Genomic DNA, 24030 nt, shown 5'->3' on the forward strand with positions numbered 1-24030 from the left:
ATACTCCATTGTAATTAAAAGTTCTGCATGAAAAATCCTACTTAAGTAAAAGTACATAAGTATTATGAGCTTGATGTAGTTAAAGTATTGCAGTAAAAGTAGTGGTTTGGCCCCTCTGACTGATATATTATTATATATGACATCATTAGATTATTAATACTGAAGCATCAGTGTTAGAGCAGCACGTTACTGTTGTAGCTGCTGGAGGTGGAGCTAGTTTCAACTACTTTATATACAGTTAGCTAGTTTAGTCCAGTGGTTCCCCAAAGGGTCGGGGTCCTCCAAAGGGTCACCAGATAAATCTGAGGGGTTGTGAGATGATTAATGGGAGAGGAAAGAAGAAAAAACAAAGTTCTGATACACAAATCTGTTTTCAGTTTTTGGACTTTTTATCTAATCTTTGATTTTTGGTGAAATATTGGATCATTTGAACATTTATTGAAATGAAACCATGTGAGAAGTTTAGAGGGAAAAATCACTATTTGGTGGAGCTGTTAACAACTCAGACATCTGAAATGTGACCCCGACTACACACTGCTTTTTGTAAGACATCAAAAGCCAAAAAGGTTGGAAACCACTGGTTTCATCTTTAACAATGAGTTGTATTTTAAAAGCTTGTTATATTATCCATTGTGTCAAAACCTTATCTGAAAAGATAAAATGTTTTTGTCAGTGCTGGATTAATGGTTTAGAGAATGGTCACTTTGATCACCTTTTATGTATGTTACTAAATGCTTCCACTAAATGATAAATCAATCAGGAAATTGGATTGAAGAAGCCAAATACTATGAATGATTTAATAATATGTATTATTGTTTCATACAGTCTTTATTTTATTACGTTGTTTTACAATCAGTATTTCCTCTAAAAGCATAACAGAATGCATACATTAAAATAAATTACCTCACTTATCTAATCTTTCCCTCCTCTCTTCACCACACTTTTACTCACTTTACATCCCTCTGCACTTGTCCTGTACTCACTGTCATGTCTAAATCCTCCCCTCACTCTCAGGACGCTTCCCGCTCCAGGGCCTGTGTGCGTGCTGCCAGCGCTTGCGACAGCCTGCGGAGCGCCCCCTGGTGATGAGGGAACTCCTCACACACACGGTGCAAGATGGTGCTGGCAGCGTGCACACGCTCCATCTGGCTCTGCAGAGCGGCTCCCACGGACTCGCTGGTGGATGAGGCTTGGTAGCTACCCTCACACACACTCTGCAGCTTCTTGGTCCTGCTCTGCAGTGCCACCAGGTGGGCGAGGTTCTAGACAAGCAGAGGGAAAGACAGAATTTGGGGTGCGTATTTGTTTTGTGCTTTCACTTGCTAGAAACTGTTGACCACTGACCACAGAAGGTGGAAAAACAATGAGTAGTTGCTTCTCTATTCTTGTTTTGTGGGAGTGGTCTCCATTAGTGGAAACTGTGATGCTCAAATCAGTCATGTTAACATAACCCCATTCTCACGACACCATCACTACAGTTATATAACACTCACTGGCAGAAGACTGAGGATGCATATTTCAGTTCTGAATGGAGACTTGATTGACATATAGCTATTACTACTCAGGGAGTTTAAATAATAAGTTATGACAAGGAAGTACTTGTATTACACACAACACTGAGTGGCTCCATTTGTTTACATATACAGTGTAATGCAGTACATAGTATGCACTCCTTACCCTATCTTTTGTGTCCTGGAGATTTACGAAGTCAGGGTCAAGGATGCAGCTGGTACTGCATAGTTCTATCAGCAGCTGCTTCTGCTGTGCAAGCCTGTCGCTCAGACTCACCTGGCTCCTCTGCAGCTCCCTGATAACCTGCTCACACCCTATTACATGCTGAAGACATACATACTGTATATGAGTCATTGGGCAACATCCCTCAGGCACATATGCATACATGGAAAATAGAACACTCTCTACCTTGTGTGTTTCCTGGATCTTTCGCTGCAGGCCATGGATGATGCGGCTCAGCTCGGCCTTTGTGGTCTGTTTGTTAGAGCTGTGGACCATGGCCTCCTTGCGAAACACAATGGTCTCCCTCCTTGCCACTGCTTCTTCACTCTCCTTCAGCAGCCGCTCCTGCTGCTTCATCAGCTGGTTGAGTCGCACCTGCACAAATATACACATCCAGACTACAGTTCACAAACATTAACACACAAGCACAAATCATAAAGAAAAGCATACAGAGCGTCACCAGGCCATCATACCTTACTGGTTTCACCAAATAAATTTACATCAGCGATCTAGCCATTCATTTTTTCTCACTCTAGATGTTTGATTAACCCAAGTTATAAACTATGCTATTATATTAGGGCTGCAAATAACGATTATCATTATCGTTATCATTATCAATTAATCTGTGAATTATTTTTTTTGATTAATTGATGAGTTGTTATGTCTGTATATTGTCAAATATGGTGAAAAATGACGATCACTGTTTAACAAAGCCCAAGATGATGTCTCAAATATCTTGTTTTGTTCCGATCAACAGTCCAAAACTCAAAAATATTTAGTTTACTGTCATAGAAGACTAAAGGAACCAGAAAATATTTACATTTGAGAAGCTGGACTCAGAATTTGAACATTATTTTCTTGAAGAACAACTCCGAGTGATTAATCGATTATCAAAACAGTTGGCATCTAATTCAATAGTTGGTGACTAATCTATTAATTGACTAATCGTTGCAGCTGTATGTTGTATTGCCTGCTGTTGTACCTTACAGATCCTGTTGTAACCTAGATGAGGAGGTTCCTGAAATAGTGTTTGAAGAAGATACAGACCAACAGAGCTTTAAACATGTAGCATATTAAAACTGCTGATACCTGACATTCAATATGTATTAAATATTATTCAATATGCAATATATGTATTTTATGTTGTAGTCAGTAAAATATATTGCTTGAAATGAAAAACTTTAAGAAATAGATCATGAGTAGATTCAATGCAAAATACAATACAAAAAAGTTCTGTATTCAGAAAGTTTTTTTCTGTGTCAATGTATATTTATGCATGTATGTAATATACAAAGACACATGGATAATAATTTAATATGTTTATCATCTCTCCATACAATCATCTTGTGACAAAATTCATATCTCATTCTGTTAATGTGCCCCTGCTGGACCTCGAATGTATTTACCTCCATACGGTGTATCTCAGCCTTCATCATCTGGATGTCTCCCGCCCCAGAGTCCACAGCTGATTGGGTCTCTTTTACAAGCTGGGTCTTCTTTTCCCATAACATGATCTGCCGCCTGTCGGCCGTTCGTACAAAACAAGCACACACACATAAGAAAGGACGCATGTAAAAAAAAGCAAAAAAAAAAGCACCCTGTATGTGAAGTATGAGCTATCAATGTAGATGGAAAAAGATAAGAAAACCAGACTGATGAACTGTCAGTAACATACCAACAGTTATGTATTAATTATTGGAAAATAATGTCTTGATATTTATGAATAAGTACAGTATATTAAAATGATAGCTGTAACTGTTTTTTAAGCAGTGATCTACAATGAGCTACTAATTATAACTATACACCATCATATTTTTTTGGATAAAGCCAGCAATGATTCACTAATATTTTTTTTGTTAAACATCTCATTAGGGAACAAAATTTTTCAAGTTGATTAGCATACAGACGTAAAAATATGAACCTGTATTGAACACAGAGAAAATTAATATATAACTGACTCGGCCTCCACCAGACTGTTGAGGAGTCTCTCTTTTTCCTCCTGGGTCTTCTCCTGTTTCATCTGCATCTCTATGGACTCCCGCTCTGCCTCCTAAACACATTACATTATAGCTAAAGATCATTCTCCATCAACACGGTAGGCAAGAACAAAATTATTAGTGTATTATTAATGTATTAAACAGCAAGGTCATGCCTTCAGTCTGTGAAGGAAGTCTGTCTCCATCAGTGCGTTCTCCTGCTCCAGGGCCTGGCTGAGCTGTCCGTTCTTGCTCAGCAGGGTGTTGAGCTTCAGCAGGTCTTCTTTAATCATCTTTGAGTTCTTCTCCAGCTCCGTCTCCTCACGGTGCTCTACTTCAATCTGACCTGGTGGGGTGGGGTTGTGTATAGAATGTATGAATGTTTTTATTATAAAAGTTTTGAGAGAGAATCTTACTTTCTACTCCACAGACCAGAAGTAGCTATTTATAACATAGTGTATTTCAATGGCCTTTTCATTAGTGGTTAAGTTTTTCAAATGGTAATATCTGGCCTTGGACCAAGATGTGTGTCTATTTGTGCATGTGTTTGCTTCTTTATAAGTATATCGCATACTCTCCAAGCGGATTCTCCTCTGCTGCATGCCAGTGTACTCTGTCTGCAGTTTGAGCATATCCTTTCTGTTGGCCTGTATCTCCTGGGTCAGTCCTACTAGTGTCCCCTGCTGTTTCATCCAGAGCTGCTGGTTACTCTTGATTTTTGCTGCCAGCTCCTCAAGCTGATCCATTAATGCATCTGCCTTTATTTGCAGGGGACTGAGGTCTTCATGCTGGGAATGCAGATACACAAATGACAACTAACAACAGGGTTTTTATATTTGATTGTAGTTTCTAAACTCAAAAAACTCATGTCATTATTGCATTATATAACTTATTTTTGCTAATGAATGTCTATCCAGATAAACAACAGACCACCAGGGATCATTGGTTCCCCAGAATTTCTCACCCCAGTGCTGGCTACAATTTGATAGATCCTTTTGTTGTAGGTGGTGATGGTGGTCTGCTTCTGTCCAATGAGTGTAACAAAGGAAGAAATCTTAGCCTGGTTGGATGAGAGCAACTTGTTGTACTTAGCGATCTCCTCATCTAGCGTCTCTTGAGTGAGGGCCAAACTGTCCAGATGCTGGCTGACCATGCTGCTCTCCAGGCGCACAGCCACTACCTCGCCTTCCAGCTGCCACAGCTGAGAGATCTAACGGGGAAAAAAGGGATGATGAGCAAGACAAAGACACTACATTTGTCTGCAACTTTATCTTCACTATAACGTACATGTGTTGTTCTATCTTCATCACACTTTACACATTGCTGTGTATGCTCTTGTAATGATTCCATTTCCAGTTTTGCTTCCTTACATAATATTAATTCATAGAGTTATAGGCCCAAAACATCATGGGTGCATTTTGAAATCTTTACCTTCTCCTTCTTAAGTGAGGCTATCTTGTTGGTGAGCCGTTGAGAGTACTTGGCAGCCTTGTTGTGAGTAAGCTTCTGTTGCATGTGGGTCATTATCTTGTCCTCCAACTCCAGACGCACTGCACTTTCTTTCTCCAACTGCCTCCTCTGATCGTTCACTTCAGTCTGGTGGGTACTGGTTTCCTAGAGCAATGAGGGAAAGGGAGGGAGTAAAAAAAAAAAAGAAGCAAGAATAGTTACAGAGGGAAAGATAGGTTAGGAAAGTATTGTGATTACACAACTCTCTGGACAAAGTAAGTTCAGAGCTGCCCACTAAGTAATCTTTGCCATTCATCTACCTTAGTGAGCCTGGCGAGGGTGCGCTCTGTCTCCCGCAGAGTGCGGAGGCAAGTGCTGTAGTGGGCTTGCAGAGCTTCTTGCTGGGTCTGCTTCTGACTGATCAGCTTTTTGGAGGTGGCAACGTCCATCTGGGACCAGTTCAGCTGCATTGTCAGTGTCTCATTTTGCTCCTGCTCCTCAGTGGTGGATTTCTTGTAGCCTTCGATCTCTCTTTCCAGTAGGATCACCTGATGCTCGACCATGCTGTGGAAAACAAAGACAGCTGAAAGGAACGAATCGAGGCTTGGTGTCATTTTGATATTTGTTACCTTTCTGTTTAAATCTCAGGTTATCATTGTGTGTCCTACAAATGTTGTGTTGTACTCTCTACATATTTTCTACACACATCTGTATTTGTGGAAATAAGTTGAGACCTGAATCATATTTTCTCATAGTGACTGTAATTTTTGTTTTCATTGCCCTCTTTACTTTTCTTCCTGAAAAACAAAGGAAATCAAGAATCTATCACTATCTATCAGAGAACCCACATTGTTTGATACGTGCATGTCTGGAATGCATCAACACATTTAAAATATTCAGCCTTCCCTTGCCCTCATTCTCACCGTATGGTCTCCTGCATCGTGCTGAAGGCCTCATCTCGTCTCCTCATACCCACCAGACTGCTGTTCCACTGCTGCAGCAGCTGTTTACGCGCCATCACCAGAGACTCCATTTCCATTTCGGCCTGCACACAGACACAAAAACAATTTGACAAAGACAAATGTTGAATTGTTGATTGGACTAATGAGATTTTTTTTTTGTTTTTAAAGCTGCACTCATCAATAACATCATTATCAGGCAGCTATTTTCAGCATTAGTGATCTGATTAACTAACTGTAAACACATCTTTACAACTTCCTGTAAATTAATATGACTTGATTAATAGCACTAATTAATAGCAGTTGGTTGCAGAATTTATCGTTGTACAAATTTACAGAACTTGTTGGTGATTAAAAATACTTTCAACTTATAGAATGTAGAGTCTTCTGCAATGCAAGTTACCTCAGAGAAGGCCTCTTTAGCTGCCTGTGTCTCCTCTGCTTGGGCACTGGTCTGGGCCTCATACATGGCTATCTGCTGTGTCAATCTCTCCATGTCCTTTGTTAGACGCTCCACATACATATCCTGGTGGCACAGGAGTATTTCAGCCAATAAATGAATCAATGTTAATGCCTAACAGAAAAGATATTTTTGATGTATCTGACTTCAGCCTGTCCACCTGCTTGAGTTTCTGGTCTTCAGCCTGGGTCCTTTCAGCTCCTGCTTTGCGTGTGACATTCTTCATGGATTTGACGTTAGAGCGCAGCTCTTCACTGACTCCTTGTGTGAAGAGGAGGTGCAGCATCAGGTTGTCCATCTCTGCCTGTAGCTGAGACACTATGGACACACAGGAGTCGGCATTAACAGAGTACCTTTTGGAAACATGAACTGAGACTGTAGTGTAAAGCTGATGCTGAACTGCACAATATTGTATTGGATATCCAATAGACCGAACTAGAGGCAGCTTTTAATACAAAGCCTTAGTTGCAATAACAAGGATTAAGTCTTTCATCAGTGTCAATTAACTTTTCAACCTGAAATCTAGACCTATTTTAATTTAGGCTTCATTTAATCAAGGTTTATATTGCAATTTAAACTGAGATTTGGTTTGAATTGCAAAAAATTTGTGTTGCAACAAAATTCTAGACCTATGTGACCCACATGGCTTCAACAAAGACAATTATTTTGACCATTTTCTGTCTCAGCTTTCAAAACATTGAGTTACCATCATAAGCAGAAGAACTGATGTTGCTCCAAATGGAGAAGAATTGCTGTCCTGTTAATGCTGCAACCTGTAATAACCCTAATACAGTATTTTATGCTCCTGAGTGTGTCTAAAGCTCTGAGTCACACTTCTGAGAGACAACTGAGTGTTACTGACAAATTCAGCTGTTTGAGAGGCGACTAATAGGGGTTTCTGAATTTTAAACAGCATATTAATATTAATAATATAATACTATAATTTACAATTTTCAGAAATTGCAAACCTCACCCAAATTTTGGAAATATTTCCAAATATGGTGTTAAATATGACAAGTTATATTAGATTTGTGAGTCAGAGTTTGAACTAACTAGTGCAATATAGTTACACTTTGAATTAAATTGAATCCTGGATCAGACATAAGACAAGACCACCAAATGAGAAATCAGAGAGTAATAGTCTCACCATTGGCTCTGGCTTTGCTCTCCTGGCTGGTATTACTGGAGTAGTGGCTCTTCATTGCCTCCAGCTGATCCTGTGCCTGCCGGTGTTTGGCCTTGGTCGGAGGACGGTCCTCTAGTCTGGTCTGGAGTCTGGCCAGCTGCTCCTGAACGTTGAACAACTCTGAACATATCTCATCTCTGTTGCAGGCAATTTCCTTCTCCATCATCAGCTGGGGCAAGGGGAGAGAGAGCAGAGAGGAATCAAAAAATAAGTCATCAAAACAGTCTGTTTGACTCTTCTGCCTGTCTTCCACACATTCTTTCATTCAGTGATTTGATCCATTGTTATTGTTATCATTGCTTTATCAATGCTGTGCCTTAAAATGTATATCCTACATCTAGGAAACAAGATCCAAATAAAAAGGGCAAATTTGCACAGGTCAACAGCACCATCCTCTGGACAAATTGGGACCCCATAGATTTAAAGTCAGGGAAATTTTTACCTGTATGTATATGTGAAATACACTTTGTTTGCTTCTGTATGTGTATATCTGAGTATATGAATACTATATGAATACACAGAGGGAAAAGAAGCTGACCTTTTCCCTTAGTCCCAGGTTGAGCCTCTCCAGTTGCTTGCTGAGCTGGCTGTTCAGAGCAGCTTGTTGTCTTCTGACCAGAGGCTGCCAACAGATCAAACATGGCATCAGTGACATGACAGGACGATTGCTAGATATCTAGTGTCATATTTAAAGAAGCTCTTTTATGAACTCAAGAAGCCAGTTTATAAACTAAATATATATGTTTATTAGAAAACACAGGCTAACTTTTAAGTCTTACCAATGCACCTAACACACAACATACAAGACACACAGATGAGACATTGATACCATTATTCTCTTTGAGGAGCAGTAAACAAATTAAATCTATTCATTTAGTAACAACTGATTGCAATATTGAATGAGAAGCTACAGACGTGTTCAGCATCAAGAATGATAAACTCCTCCTCCTCATCGTCCTCCTCCATCAGTGGCTCCTGATCCTCGACGGGCTCTGGTGTGTTCAGGTTTGACAGGAGGGGTGTCAACGGAACCTGGGCAACATTTTCTTGCTCTGAAACACAGAAAATAAAAGAAATTGTTTAACCACTTGACAATTTAAAATGTGAAAAATTATAAATACTGCTGAATGATTATTTATACTTAAATGTTGTTTTTTTTGTCTTTGTCCCTGCCCTCTAAATGTGGATGTACTTTATGTGGGTTACTTCTCCATATGTTAATATATGCTTTCGTGTTACACTCTTTGTTTAATGCAAATATCCTTAAGGACAATAGTTTATGTTAATGAAGGTGCTGCAATCTTACAGCAAGGTATCTTGCCCATGGATGATAACGTTTCCCATATTCAATTTAAATTGGTAATGGACCTCTGAAGTAAGGTAATCTATGCAAGCTGGCCAAAATTAGCTATGTTTTACTGTCATTCTGGGTTGCTTTGTACTGAACTGTAAACTCCCAGCAAGGTTAGTGTGTGACTGACCGAAATGTCTGGCTGCAGGGGAGTCTTCATCAGCACTGGTGAGTTCAGGGTGAGACTGAGGAGCCAGGTCATCAGGGTCTGGTCCTGACTGATCCTGTGAGCCACCCTGGGATACACACAGAAAGCATGTATAAAGGTCCTTGACTGGTTATGATTTTGACAATACATTTCTGCATTTAATACATTATAATATTTTACAGCAGCTGGCAATTGTTGTCCCATAGGACTCACACACTATAATAGGCTTGAACTCCTTGTTTACTTATTATGTGCATCCAATAGTAAAGGCCAGAAGTACAACATCACAGCATCTGGACAAAAGATGAAGATGAATATCCCCATTTTCCCATAGGGAGTTGATAAAAGAGTAAAAAGTGAAGAAATAAAACACACAAGCAAAAAAAGTAGCTTGACTCGTCTTGATTCCTCACCTTTTGAGCAGGTGGCACATTCGCTCCACAGTCCTCTGCTGCTTTGTCACTTCCATCCTGCTGCTTGCTGTCTCTCCCCTCTGGACGGAGGGTTTCTTCCCCTCCCTCCTCCCCGTCTCCCTCTCTTCCAGGGCTCTGCATTGGGACTGTGATGAACAGGTAGTTACGTTAGTCTCTAACTCTTCTCTAACTAGGTTAATGTATTTGTAACAAATGGATAATAATGTACGTCCATAGGCATATGCAATCCACGTTTTAATTTTTAATTTTGAACTGTGCGGCAAACTAGTTTTACGTATGCTTTTGGTACAGAAAAACACAACTTTCAAAGTCTGTCTTGAAATTTCAAGAACACTAAACATTAGCTAGGTTAACGTTACCTAACGCTAGCTTAGTGGTAACTTGTTAACCTCGGCCTGGACCAGGGTTAACGTTAGCTGGCTAGTTAGCGTAGCGGTCAAAGGAGCTCAGAAAGACTGGCTGAGGAAAACATTAACCTACAATTACAATAGTGGACGGCTAACCTTAGCTCTTGAACAAATACAAAGTGTATAAATAAATAACCAATGTCCATTTGATACCACTTAAAGCAATAGTTAGTTTCTCACCACCGTAGCACTGTCACTGACCACCGCACTGATGTTGCTAGGCAACCGTCAACATCCGATGGAGGAGGAGGTGTTGTGTTCGTCAATCCAACCGAAATATGTGTATTGACTCTAATTTTCAAGCCGTAGGCTAATAATATAATCATTGCCAGCATAATTACCTTTTCCACAGTCGCATCTTGACTAATGTACCAATTTATTTACTGATTTTAGGCTGTTCATGTGTGCTAAACTTAACTTTTAAGACCTTTGAAGGCACGGTTACGCATACAGTAACTAAGCACATTCAAGTCCTGTACAACACACTGCATACACACAGCTATAGTTGGTTACTTTGCAAATTAAGATATAGAAAACCTATGGTGAGTTAATTAAATACAGTGGTAGAAGTATTTAGATACTTTACTTATACAGCAATGTAATGAAGAGGAAGTATAAAGATGTATCAAATAGAAATACTCAAGTACAAGTACCTCAATATTGTAGTTATGTATAGTAGTTGAGTAAATGCTTAGTTACTTTCCACCACTGATTAAATATGATGCATGGTTATAGATAAAACCACCCTTCACTACAATAATGCATTCATAATCAGAACCTAATGATACATGATAATGTAACACTGACAGGGATCATTCCACTGCCTAATAAATACTTTTACTTTTCATGTTAAGTTCATTTAGTTACTTACGCTTCCTTACTTTTGAGTTAATCTTTTTAATTCAAGACTTTTACTTGTAGTGAAGCCAGTTTACATTATAGCGTGCTACTTATTCTAAGTAAAAGACTATTAACGAAAGCAGCTTTCTATAGGCCTCACTAGAAAAATCTTTATTTCAGTCTGAAGCAAATAAATACAAAGAAAGCAAAATATATATCTACAATTCAGAATACCAGATTTGAGAAATTCTTCTGCAGAAATAAACATTCGCAAAAACGAAAAGGCTTTCACTGACATATTTATTTTGCTCTATAAATAAGGCAGATACACAGTCACTGAATTTGGCCTTAAAATTACATGTCAATTTTAAAAAGTCATTAATAATTCACAGATACAAATCACGACATGATCTTCATATATCCTCAAAAATCTTCATTCTGTTTAACCAAAGAAATAGACAAAAAAAATACAACCATAACCCACCTCATGAAGTCATTCAAAAACAAATACTCAACAAAAAGTAACCAAGACATAAAGGGAAAGACAATCATATAGAACAAATCCATTTCATGTTACAGTGCTTTAGTATCCTAATATAGCAAAAAATAAAACAAGGTATTAATTCCTGTAAACAATGTTAATGCAGGTATTGTAGCGCATTTGTAAATATTACCTCACAATGCTATATCAATACAGGATGTGTACCTTTGAGCAGAGAGAGATCTGGCACTGTGGGCCCAATCAAAGGACTTTGGTTAACATTAGAAATATGTCACGGTTAAAAAGGTGCTCTCAGAAAGGGAACCTGTAGGTAAGGCTATACATTCTTGGCAACAGATGCTCTGCTATGTAGTACGTACCTTAACTTCATCCAAGTGTCAAACTACAATGAAGCGCCTGTCTACATACAGTATGGCCGATAGAGTATTTTTAAAGCACTGTCACATATTAAAGTTGGTCATTTAAATTAACTTCCAACACTATCATCATCATTGACATCAACACCATTAAGTATAAATGATGTATAGATAAATATACCACCTGGTACTCCATAAACATAATGATTGAATGACACATTTGGGAAAAAAAGATATGCAAGATGAGATAGTGTTTATCACAAGAAACCAAAAAGGAAACTTTCACTTGTGTTTGTGCAATAATTTGCATACCCCAATCAAAATGTGACTGGGTAAAAAACTGTTCTCATATAACAACATTAGGAACCAAAATTATCCAAACATACATTCAAAAGACGTGTTAGAGGCCTTGTACTTCTCAGACATACGCTTTTATATACTATCTTCACAAGATCACACATAAGCCTATGTAGCGTTTCTATCATTGCACTTATTGTGTATTGTCATTAGTATGGAATTTACATTGTGGATGACACTTTTCCTAAATTATGCAGTATGTTTGCACTTGAGCATTATGTCCATACAGACATGGATAAGGGCATCATTGGCATAAAAAGTGGGGTCTTGGCAAATAAAGGGAGGTGTTCAGGGTGTGGTCACAGCATGAATGAATACTGTTAGTTAACACCTGAAGGAAAAAAAACAAAAACCCTGACATAAAGCCACTTCAAGGTTTAATGTCTCATCTGATAAATAAACATAACATCAAGTATCTGAGCTTTTCAAATACACTTTTTAACCTTCTTACATTTTATTAATTCTTAAAACAACTAACAACTCTCCTCCACACACTAACCATTTACTATAAAACACCTCTAATTTCAACATACTATCATACTTAAACTCTCCACTTGCTGAATGTCTAAACTAAAGGGGCTACTGTGGCCACTCTCTGGCCTCAGTTGAAACTTGTCATCTGCAGGCTGTAAGGTATCTGGTGAATGCTTCCATATTAATGTGTTCATAGGACATTGTGTACTTCTATATCCCCATAAATTCCCCTTATTAACTGAAACCACCCACACTACTGAGCCAAATATAACTCTTCACATATCCCTAGTCCCTATTCAGTAGGTTCTTACTGTTATATAAACTCTTCAAAGACACAAAAAATACTACTGAACAGAGCAGCATGCAACAGTTTATCTTTAGTGTTTCCTTGGCTAACTCTACCTTGTTCCTTTAAAATTCATACTGTCTTCACTACGATAAGTGAGAGAGCCACTCAGTATGGGAATGTGTTTGTTTAACAGTAGCGTCTGACCTATCGACTTTGGCTCCAGTTCCCATTTTGAGACTTAATAAGCTCTAGGAAATACTGTAAACATTCTTCATGGCTGGCTGGTGCTGTCCCTCTCCGACTGGGAAGGCTCTGGGTCCACTGTGGGCCCGACTAAGGGTCCACCTGATGTGCGCTGGTCCATGGCAGAGTGCATGATAGTCAGCCACACATCGTCCATGTTTGGCATTACAAAGATTTTCTAACAGAGGAGAGACAGAGCGATGGGGACAGTGAGTTTTTAGGATTCTTAAGACATTTTTAACACATATAGTATCTTGGAATCTGAGTGCTTTGAACCCTAAATACCAGAAACATAAGTTGATCAATACCTGAAATTCCTGGTCCAGTTTTTTCTCTATCCAGTCTGTAACATGAGCCAGAGTGACTTCTCTTTCTCCCAGTTTAGGTCGTGCCTTCAGTTCCAGGTGAGGCGGCTTCCGAAAGCCATACCTGAAAAAGGAAACGGTCAACACATTGACTAATTTACTCACAAACACCACTAACTGCCAAGAAATGTTTCCAACACAGTTTATGGTTACCACCAGCAGAGGGCACCAAGACAAATATATGAAATGCTTCTTTTGATTTCTTCAATTAAACATGCTATTGTACTGTAAAACTAACGACTGCTGTTCTGAGTACTGATAACCATATTATGTATGTTTCATGTAAATTATCCACCATGTAGAAATCAAAGTATGCATACGGTAACAAAGTTACTGTTGACATGAGAGGAAGTGGGTTGATTAAGAGGCATCTTAAAGACCTTTGTTTGCAACAGACTTGGCTGTGTTTGTCCATCTGTGGGAAAATGCTTTCTCTGAAGAAGATGTGATTACTTGTTACTGGGACACACATGGAAATTCACTTTTGCAGCATTCCAGTGATTATGGAGCAGGAAAACAACACTTCCTTCACGTACCATATCCTGTCAGTGGGTGGAGGGGGTATATTGACAGCTAGCGTTCCTTGGAGTTCCTGCACTTCCACTGTGAGCAGGAGGGGTGTGTTGGACACTTCCTCCATCTTCTTTTTGATAAACTCCGTCTCTGTCGCTTTCTGAAAGTATTTGGACTTGGCGATCTTGTCCACAAAGCGCATGATCTTGCTCGGTTTGTGGCCTCCAACGAAACTGTATTCATTAAAAAGAGGATGAGGGTTAAAGTCACATATTAGTGTAGTATACTTGATGACATCTAATGTTATCATTTTTAATTCCATCTGACTAATAAATGAGTTAAGCTGTGCTGGTCAAGAGGGTGAACTGATTTACTGATTAACTCCTAACCATGTGTTACCTGCAAATGTATTGTTGGCCAACAGTTATGTCATCTGTCTTTCTTTCAATAATTCTTATTCAGAACTTTTTACTGCAAGCCTTCCCTACCTTAAAGATTGTTTCCATGGTTACGACAAGGCAGAACTTTTCAAGCATTTCTTTTCCTATTTTGTTTTTTTCTTGAATGATTGAGAAACATTTATTTCAAATGAAAAGCAAATCTATCACAACAATAAATTTAAATTTTTTTATATTCTGAAAAAGTTCAAGTGATCACACAGACAGTCAATATGAACAATTACTGTATAAACCCATCCTCACCCCTCTGCTCCAGCTGACTCATTTGAGAGTTCTGAGGAGTCTTCCTCATCTGATGAGCCTGCACTGGATGACTCCTCATCACTGTCAGCCAGGCAGTAAGTCCGAGGCCTGTATCTAGAAACACATGAACAAACAGAACAATAGATTAGTGCAAGCCCACACACACACATATCTACACACACACATGCACTAATACATGCAAGGTTTGTGATTCTATGGTGTTTTACTGCGCTAATGCTTGAATCCTACTGTATAGTACATTCAAGAAAATACACACAAGGTATGGACACAATCAGTGAGAGATGAAAGTGTGCACATGTGCATACCCATGACTGCACACGTCTACAAACACAATAAAGCTCTGGGAGCATTTAGTAAGATAGCCTAAAAACTGCTGCTATGTCGTATGTTTTGCACTTTCAGTTGTAATTTGATGTGAAACTGGATCTATGTTTGTTTCCTTATGAGGACCGGCAAAAATTGACTCACTTCTCATTTACCAGCAAACAATCCATCTCTGAAAGGTACACTCTGTACCTTACCTTGAAATTGACATATTACTGAAGGATGAAAGCACTAACACAGTAAGAAATTTACTGAGATGTAAATAATGTGAGTTACTGAGATGAAAGCACTGAGTAGTATTATGAAATGTGACAACTCCAAAAATAGAGACATACAAAGATGGAGATTACGAGTTGAACATCAGAGATGAAAATGGAAAGTCAAGCAGCACTTACTTACCAAGGACAGAAACGCATCCGATTAACAGCCACATAAAAGTAGGATCCAGAGGGCAGAAAGGGAATAGCAGAGAAAAGAAAGGAAAAGATATAAAAGACAGAAAAGATATAAAACTCTGAGTAAGGCAGGTGAGGTGCCAGACAGAAAAGTGGTTGACTTCTGACAGAGGCAAGTATACTTTTAGTGTCAAGTAGAGAGGAAAAGGCGAATCAAACCAAGAAACATCTCGGTGCTTTTCTAAAATGTGTGTGTGGTGGTGACAGAGTTTGGCTGTCTTACCCATCTTTGCCAAACTCTCCTAAGCGGAGGTTTTCTCCCTCCTTGCCCAGGCGAATGAGGTTCATCTTGGTCTCCAGGGTCATCAGGAAGGAGCCACTGTAGGAAATCTCCAGGTCAAACCACAGACCTGCAGGAGACAAAGCACTTGTTAGAATGTTGATCTGAGAAAAAATGAAAGAAGTGAAACTGTGAGGTATATGATTGATTTGGGGATATGAGCTTAACATGCATTAAGTAGCGTTCGCAAAGGTGTTGGTTGACTATTCCCTAATGTCTTGTTTTACAATTCATACCATCACTCAACCCTATTTACCGTTGATACTTGGCTGAGGGGTGTTTTAGGCAAATCTCCTCAACACAGAGACCACTTCAGGCTGTAGTCCTTCTTCATGCCTGTTAAACCACACTGTCTTTCTCTCACTCCTTTGTTTCCCCACTTCTCAGATTCCTCCCTCACTTTGCTGCCCTTTCTGTGACATCTCTCCTTTCCCAAAGCATCACAGAAGCAGGGACCCCAACTGATATTATTTTCTTGATCCCTCATCTTAGACACAGTGAAAGACCCGGTTAAGGGAGAGAAAAGAAAGAGGGAGAGATCACAAGGTCCTTTGAACGGAGAAGAGAAACAGCTGGAGAGCATGCAATCTTCCTCCGCTAGCCCCCATTTGATATCAGCAGGGGGCTGGCTGTATAAACAGGGCACTCTTCCTCTATTCCTTTAACCCCTGCTCTACCAAACCTGCTGTAATCTGGATTATATAAACTCCTCAAAAGCCTCCATCAAAAGCCTGGCTTTTCTTTGTTTTCGTGCTTTACAACACAGAATCACATGCTCTTGTGTACAAAGAGGCACATTTAACCATAAACTTGGGTGCGGTTTCTGTGTATGCCACTGGAGGGCAGCAAAGTTCAACAGATGATGCAAAAAAATTAATGAAGAGAGTGGAAGGAAAAAGGCCATTAAGAGAAACTGAACCAAAACACATTTGCTGCAACTAAGTCACATGTGCACGTGTGCAAAGCCCAAGTCCACATGGTGTGTACGAATACATAATGGGACATGTGTTGCACACCCACCTAACCCCTCTCTAGAACTGTATTTAGATAACTTTCCTACATGACCCTGGGACAAGAATGGAAGAAAATAAGTAGTTAAGATTGGATCAAAAGATGTATTGTGAGAAAGCAAACAATAAAGAGACTGACAGCATTAAGGCTGTGTGCCCTCTCCTTGCTGCTCTGTTGAGGCCTGAACACCAGCTGGTTGTGCTAAATGACGTAATAATGCAATGAGTCTGGTGTGCCGCAGAGAAAAACAATCAGAGAGTGTGAGCAAGTTAGAGAGAAACAGCAAGTGAGGGCGAAATGAAAGCAGAAAAAGAACTTGGAGCCAAAGAAAGAACACAAAGTTAAAAAGTCAGTGAGGGTTTGAGAAAGCAAAAAGTAAAAATAGACAAGTTAGGCAATCAGACAGACAGAGAGTGAACATGCTGGGTCTACTGAGCCCAGTGGGCCTTACTTCACCCACCAGTCCTAGGAGGCGGGTTGGATAATAAGACTGTGTCTGGCTGGGTCGGGGTTTATGCAGGGCACTGAGGTTTGTTAGTATGGGGAGAGGAGAGAGGAGCCTCAGTATAAGCTGTTGGATCAGGGTGGTTCTTGCTTAATTGGGGTGAAGCTGCATGGTGAGGAGTCAGGAGTGTGTGTCGCACACACACTGCAAAGAAATGCAATCATACATGCAGGGTGACTGCTTGTGTGCATCCTCAAATTGACATTACAGAATCGTATGAGTACAAACAATAAACATGAAAGTTGCATGGGCATAAATGTACAAGCACACAGAGACAATCGCTTGTAGAGACATGCACACACACACACACAAACACACACACAGTTGGAGAGGGTCATCGATCCATTGCACTCAGCATGCTTATTCCAGGAAAGAGCGGGGTAAGGGAAGGTAAGGAAGAACTTGAGATGTCCAGAGGATACAGCCAGAGTAACACCAGTGGAAATTCCAAAAGGAAAACTAAACTGACCATTTCCACTAGAAGCTCTCTAACTACCACCTCAAGGTAAGAGCCTATTGATCATGGAAACAAAATACAGAAAAGTGGAATGAAACATTCATTTTCTCTGCAGAGGTATGAGCTGTAGAAAACAGAAGCAAGCAGAGGGCTCAGTTATCTATAGCGAAGTCAACATTAAGTCTTTTGTTTGGATCATTCACCTCTTTCCTGATTCACACCTCAATTTACTTCCAGGAAATGTGTCTAAAAATGAGGCACTTTGCTATTTTAGATTGACAAAGAGTGATTGGGATCAATTTATTTGCAATGTGTTACAAAAAAAACAAAAAACATTTGGCAACATATTGCAGTTTCCAAAGGAGAGTGCAATTAAGGCTAACAAACTATCAACAACATCAACAAAATGGTGGCCTCTGCACCCTGATTGTGTTGTGTGACTATTGAGGTGTGTTTAGCCTGGAACTGTTCCAAGAAATGCCACTGCTGTCTCAGTGGGAGATGGAATCAATTCCTGCTCTCATTATAGGGTTATGTGAGTGCTGCAGTGATAAAAATGAGGCAGTGACTCAAAGCACAGGAGGGAGGAAGAGAGACACAGACTAAAAGAGTGAGAACGGACACAAAGAGGAAGATGATATGAAAGGGAATGTAAGGGGAAGAGAGAACTAGGAAGAGAGTTGGAGACAATATATATATGAAACAGATGAAGAGCCACATCTGTGAGAAAACTAACAGAATGTGAAGCAGAATGAGAAAAGCAATGCAGCACAAAGGGATGGAAAGCTCACTGCTGATGCACATCTGAATGATCATAGAAGGATTCCTCTTAACAAACGGCATACAAAGCTCCTTCTGATCAAAACTAGAACAGAGTTAGCTGAAAACTTTGGTGCTCCTTGAGCCACCGTAGTTGTGCAACTCCAGCAGGGAAACCCATGGTCCCTTACAAAGCTAAGACCTTACAAAGCTAAGCCTCTACAGATAAGACCTGCTAAAGTGCTTAGAGCAGACTCAAATAAGAGTTCACTACCCAATCAAATTCTGTTATACTTCTGTAAACAAAGGTTCCACTTATTAAGTGTTATCCAGGATCTACAGTATACAACACCTTTAGTAAAGGAGATTTATTAAAGTCTGTGTAAAGCAACAACAAATATGTGCTCTGAGTTTTTCACGCCACAGAAAAATGTGTTATTAACCATCCCAGCCAATTTTGACTGATGAAAAAAAAAGCCAAGTATATAAAATTAGGTTTCAAAATCATGGAAAAACAAGCAGTATTCTGATCTCTGAAACACTGGGGGTGTGTCCGCTGAAGGCGCTGAACCTGGCCCCCAACTGAACAGCCTCTGAACCTCTGAACATAACAACACTCATACTGAACTCCCTTAAAAAATATACAATTTGAAATAGGCCTTGTTTGCAGGTGTAAGACAAGCAACATGGATGATTTTCCAAAAATAAAGTAACGCTAGGAGCCACTGTCTAATTTAGCACCTATTTTGTAGGTAAATGTGGACTTATTTCAGTAAAAATGTAATTTAAATGAGTACTTAACAAGCAATCCATCACCAATCATTGTTATGTTAAATTGTCATTTTTTTCAATGAAGTTCAGTGCCACTCATAAAAGGATTATAGACTGCAACTTCATGATTTTTATAGAAACATGGTTTAATAGCGGCAGGGTGGATACAACAGCTAATGACTCTGGTAAGACCAGAGAGGCGTGAGGGACTGTGCATTTATATTAACAAAGCTTGGTGCACGGACAATGCCATTATCAAGAGGCTCTGCTCTGCTAACCTAGAATATCTCATAGTTAAATGTAACTCTTTCTATCTGCCCGGAGAGTTAACACCTACTATTGTGACTGGATGCTAATGCTAAGCTTGCAATGAAAGTATTGTATGCTGCCACTAGCAAACAGCAGACTACACACCCAGCCGATGCCAGGGTGCCCTAGTTCTTATACAGTATTGGAGGGTAGGGGAGGTCATGCTGGTCAGCCCTCTATGTCATGGTGCAGCCATTTTAGGCATGCCCAACAAATCCAGAACACAGAAATGGGGAAAAACAGTTTAACGGTCTGACTCCACGATTCAGTACTACATAGTTCAGTCTTTTCACGTTTTCAGCAATTATTTTCTAACATGTATAATGTATTTCAAAAGAAATTTTCCTTTACACAGACTTTAATATAAATTAAGTTCACATACGCTTTCTAAGCACATAAGCAAGTTTATACATTCATAACTTCCAAATGTCCAATAAACAACAATTGTCTAACTGAGCTCTCAGCAATGTTACTCTTGTTCAGAAATCTCCAGCAGCAGCTGTAGAGGATGGGAAGGTTTGTACTTGTTTTAACCAGCAGAGAGCCCATAAGCAACAATAATGTCTCTCTAACCTCAAGGGTACCACTGCCTGACAAGCTGAGTGGGTGTAAGTGCATATTACCCCACAGTGTGATGCACAGTAAACCTAATTTTGCCTGTGCTAACTGAATGGAACAATTATTGTTGTTATTGGCTGTAATTATACTATCGCCTGCTTATTGGAGCTAAAAAATCATGTGTTCTTGGCTTTGCCATTTCTTTAATTTCAAGTTTTTTTTTGTATTTTTACTAAATGGTTTTTGCATTTCCATTTTTTTTGGAAAGTTATATATTGATGCTGATTCATAAGTACATGACATACAGCACAGGTCTTACCACAAGCACTGAATTAGAAACAAGATGATGACATGATGTCTCATTTTCAGCATTGTGAGCATCTTAGCCAGTTTTAGTGGAGAGTTAGGACAGCTATCACCAGTGCTGCTGTTCTTTGGATGGATAGCACGTCAAAATCACCCACAGACACAGCCTCAGTATTGTGACCTCACTAGTCAAAGCAAGAAGGCTTGAGAGAGAATGAGAGCAATGGCTTGTCATGCAACAAAATGTCACTTCTGTCCACACACTTGTGCACATGCAGTGGGTTGCAAAAGTGTTCACCCCATTTGACATTTTAGACCATTTCTTGTTACTCAAAGTTTTGAGAAATGAAATTATTTGTATTTTTGGAAAGATTGCAACAAAGCTCTTATTTTTAGTATGAATTTTGGCCACATTTTATTTTAATACATACTGAAATGACACACTTAGAAAGTATTCATCACAGGAATATCATCTACCGTATGTTCATTCATTGTGACTCATTTGCACTCTGTCAAGCTAGCTCAAATGAATTCAGCTCTTTTTTTCACCTTTGTTTATACCTCTGAGCGTGGCACTTAAACACTTTGTGCACAGGATGATGGGAATTGTGAAATGTGGCGTGATTCTTGCTTGTAAGAAGCTTTGTCTTGTTTACTTCACATATACTGAGAGCTCCTGTGTGTGTTTGTGTGACACAGCAACTTTATATTCATGTATGTGCAAAGGCATAACAAATGCCACTCTTCATTTGTGTTAAGCAGACCCTGCAAGTGGCACAGAGTGAGAATCTGTAAAAACTGTGGCCAGTTTTCACAAAAGTTGAGAAATAGTTAAATCTGTTTTGTTTATTTATTAAATTTTATCTGTGTGTTTGAGCGTTCAATTCACTATCCAATGTGTGAAAACATTTTTTAGCTGGTTCTTTTTGCAGTATGTATGTGTATTTGACGGCACACATGCACTTAAGCTAACAAAATGTATCCTGATCCTTAATAACTACCTAGCATTACCACCTGTTTATCTTTGTTATCTCTAATGTAGACATAGTTAACTGACGGGCAGGTGATCAATGTAGGGATGTTGTGCTTTCAAACATGAAAGACACTAAAATATGCTCTGTGGAAAAGCAAATACTTCACAGTAAATGAGAGACTTTCAGAGAAATCATGCAAAGAGCTCGATGTGCCACTGGCTGGGCATGCCAGTATCTCTTTAGAAGTCCCACTATGTGTGTGTGCGTGTGTTTTTGTGTGCTTGTGTGTGTCATTGCTTTCTTTCTTGCCTTGGTAGTCAATGGAAGGTTTGGATGCGCCAAGGATTCTGGGAGTGACCACGCCCATGTCCAGTTCTGTCAGGGTTAGCTCATTCATGAAGTAAGGCAACTGGAAAAGACAAACGCATACAACGTAGCTGAGCACACTGTATATTGATTATGAATTTGCAGAGTATGATTTAACCAATATGAAAATATTGTATAAGAGGATATAGAGGCCAGCTTATGTATCACTATCATTTGTGATACATTAATACTGTATCGTAATTAACTTGTAATGAGTAGGGATTACTTTTACTCCAAAAGTGAATATCAGATTTTGGGACTAAAAATGAATGAAAAAATGGAAACACATTACATGAAAACACATAAATGCTGTAGATACAATCACACTCATGTACACACACACACACACACACACACACACACACACACACACACACACACACACACACACACACACGAAAGACACTCTTCCCTCCACCACACCTTATAATCAACTGTCTGATCTTGTCAGTCCATTGCGGATTGAACTGTGCTCAATCTTTTTCCATCATTGTATTAAGACTACAATATTAGCTGCAGTCACGCAGACCAAAACATTGTTATGATGAAGCAAAACAAGTTTGCCTGGGGGACAGGATCAGAAAGAAAAAGTGGGATAAAGGGATAGAAGTGAAGGATAAAGAGTTTCTGCCTCCCTCTGTCTTTGAGCCCAGTGTGGAGCTGCTGGGGCCTGTGAAGAGCTTCACAAAAATACACACTGACATTTGGAGAGCTTGTGTATGTGAGCATGCCCACATGTGGTTTTCCGCAGGAAGGTGAGTATAACTAATTTTTTTATTTCTTCTCTACTCTCTAACTTTCTCTCTTGATTGCTTGTTTAAATTTCAACCACTGCTAAGGGAGAGGTTGCTATGGGCCTTGCTCCACTCACCCGTATCTTGCTGAGCTTCATCTGAATCTTCTTGGAGACCAGTTCAGCCCAGTAGGGCTCACTCAGGAAGTCCCAGAAGACCCGGCCAAGAGCTGCATTCACCCAGGCAACAGGATCCTCCTCCTCCTCCTCTCCGAGCTGCGACTGAGCTGAGGTGGTGCTCTGAAGCTAAGGACAAAGCAGGGATGAGGAAAGAATAGAAAGAATATGAATCTTGTGTCTTTGTACAGGATTATAAAACATTTAACCCCCGACAACACAATCTTATTCCACTCCGCTGACTTCATCTTTACAAGGATAAGTCACAATATTAGCTGCCTGTTCTTGTTTGGAATTACACTGCTTGTTACACATGGGGTTGACATTGCAAATTAGATGATTGGTTTGGCGATTAATAAAAGCAAATTAGAGACAAAAATGTGCTAAATAGTGTTAATGGATGATGAGTATGTGCTACCTTCTTGTCAGCTCCAGGGCTGCTCTGTGGACTCTGGAGAACAGGGCTGGCAGCTGCAGGGCTGACTGCCACCTGTTTTGGCAGTATGGAGGCCATGTAGACACTGTATTCCAAGAATGGCTTAGCTTTGGCACTGCCTGCTGTTGAGGAGATTGAGGAATCCTTTGACCTGGGCTGAGATCCCAGTGCCTCATCCAGACTGCTGCGGCTGCTGCTGCGACTGTGAGAGCTCATAGCTGTGGGCAAAAGCGAATATCAGAGAAAGGTGAGGAATTAGATGCTGCACTCACTGTTCCTAAACTAGCAAAACTTAAGTTAGGAAGTGCCACTTCTCTAGCTGTAGTGTATGAATAGATCCTTTTAAAAATATATTTAGACAATTTAGCCTTGAAAAAACAAAATAAATGGACAAAGAAAGAAAGGTTTATGTCCTCTACAACTGTCAACTGCAGAGGAACAACTGACAACAGTCTTGTCAACAAAAACATTAGTTTTGCTCACCGCTCTTACTCCCCACAACACTGGAAGCTTTCTTCAAATCTGCCTTGAGCTTGGAAGCTGAAAGAAACCGCTGAAACCACTCCTCCTTCTCCCTCCCAGTCCTTCCAAACAGATAGAGGGTCAGATCTCTACTTGAGGAGGATGACCAAGCCCTCTCCTGCGCTCCTCCTGTCCCCTCTCCTCTGTCCCTTGCGGTCCAGCTGTCACCGGCCTCCCACCTGTCACCCTCAGCCTTTGACATGAAGTCATCCTGTTTGCCAAGTTCAATGCAGATGGGGTATTTTTTGTTCCATATACGTTTCCTGGCCAAACTCTGAGGCGCTAGATATACCTGGGGGAAGATTCAGGGAGAAAGAAAGTG

At 39.8% G+C, this 24030-nt stretch overlaps 2 protein-coding genes across 4 annotated transcripts in view; both read right to left on the bottom strand.

The window, feature by feature from the left end:
* Positions 1–783: 783 nt before the first annotated feature.
* Positions 784–10392, bottom strand: ccdc40 (coiled-coil domain containing 40). Of its 2 annotated transcripts, none has more exons than XM_042430503.1 (19): positions 10285–10392; positions 9677–9822; positions 9246–9351; positions 8680–8816; positions 8303–8386; positions 7726–7933; positions 6739–6896; positions 6522–6644; positions 6083–6204; positions 5480–5723; positions 5142–5324; positions 4675–4920; positions 4285–4498; positions 3887–4056; positions 3693–3784; positions 3141–3255; positions 1921–2109; positions 1678–1836; positions 784–1262 (listed from the first exon to the last, which is right to left on the bottom strand). In XM_042430503.1, exons 2-19 carry the CDS (start codon positions 9815–9817, stop codon positions 1011–1013), a joined length of 2943 nt encoding a protein of 980 aa, XP_042286437.1. In that variant the 5' UTR covers positions 9818–9822; positions 10285–10392; the 3' UTR covers positions 784–1010. The 2 variants fall into 2 exon arrangements, with proteins under 2 accessions (XP_042286437.1, XP_042286448.1); XM_042430514.1 differs by lacking the exon at positions 10285–10392 and adding an exon at positions 10201–10223.
* Positions 10393–11227: 835 nt separating this feature from the next.
* The window catches only part of LOC121909787 (testis-expressed protein 2-like), a 33141-nt gene continuing 20338 nt past the window's right edge, over positions 11228–24030 (bottom strand). For both annotated transcript variants that reach the window (XM_042430491.1, XM_042430487.1), the window contains exons 5-13: positions 23670–24000; positions 23169–23404; positions 22712–22879; positions 21784–21883; positions 15768–15894; positions 14745–14858; positions 14067–14276; positions 13474–13594; positions 11228–13343 (exon numbers count right to left, since the gene is read on the bottom strand). In XM_042430491.1, the coding sequence (XP_042286425.1) occupies positions 13194–13343; positions 13474–13594; positions 14067–14276; positions 14745–14858; positions 15768–15894; positions 21784–21883; positions 22712–22879; positions 23169–23404; positions 23670–24000 (1557 nt within the window). In that variant the 3' untranslated portion in view covers positions 11228–13193. The remainder of the gene's footprint in view (positions 13344–13473; positions 13595–14066; positions 14277–14744; positions 14859–15767; positions 15895–21783; positions 21884–22711; positions 22880–23168; positions 23405–23669; positions 24001–24030) is intronic.

This window comes from Thunnus maccoyii, chromosome 2 (assembly GCF_910596095.1).
Source record: "Thunnus maccoyii chromosome 2, fThuMac1.1, whole genome shotgun sequence".
In the NCBI taxonomy this organism is placed as follows: Eukaryota; Metazoa; Chordata; class Actinopteri; order Scombriformes; family Scombridae; genus Thunnus; species Thunnus maccoyii.

Excerpts from the sequence above, each read along its gene's own strand:
- ccdc40 (XM_042430503.1), bottom strand. The coding sequence starts at position 9,817 with ATGCAGAGCCCTGGAAGAGAGGGAGACGGGGAGGAGGGAGGGGAAGAA. Across the intron at positions 5,724-6,082 it reads ACGATGCAGGAGACCATACG|CATGGTCGAGCATCAGGTGA; the intron begins GTGAGAATGAGG and ends TGTTTTCCACAG. Across the intron at positions 1,263-1,677 it reads TCCAGGACACAAAAGATAGG|AACCTCGCCCACCTGGTGGC; the intron begins GTAAGGAGTGCA and ends CTGCTTGTCTAG.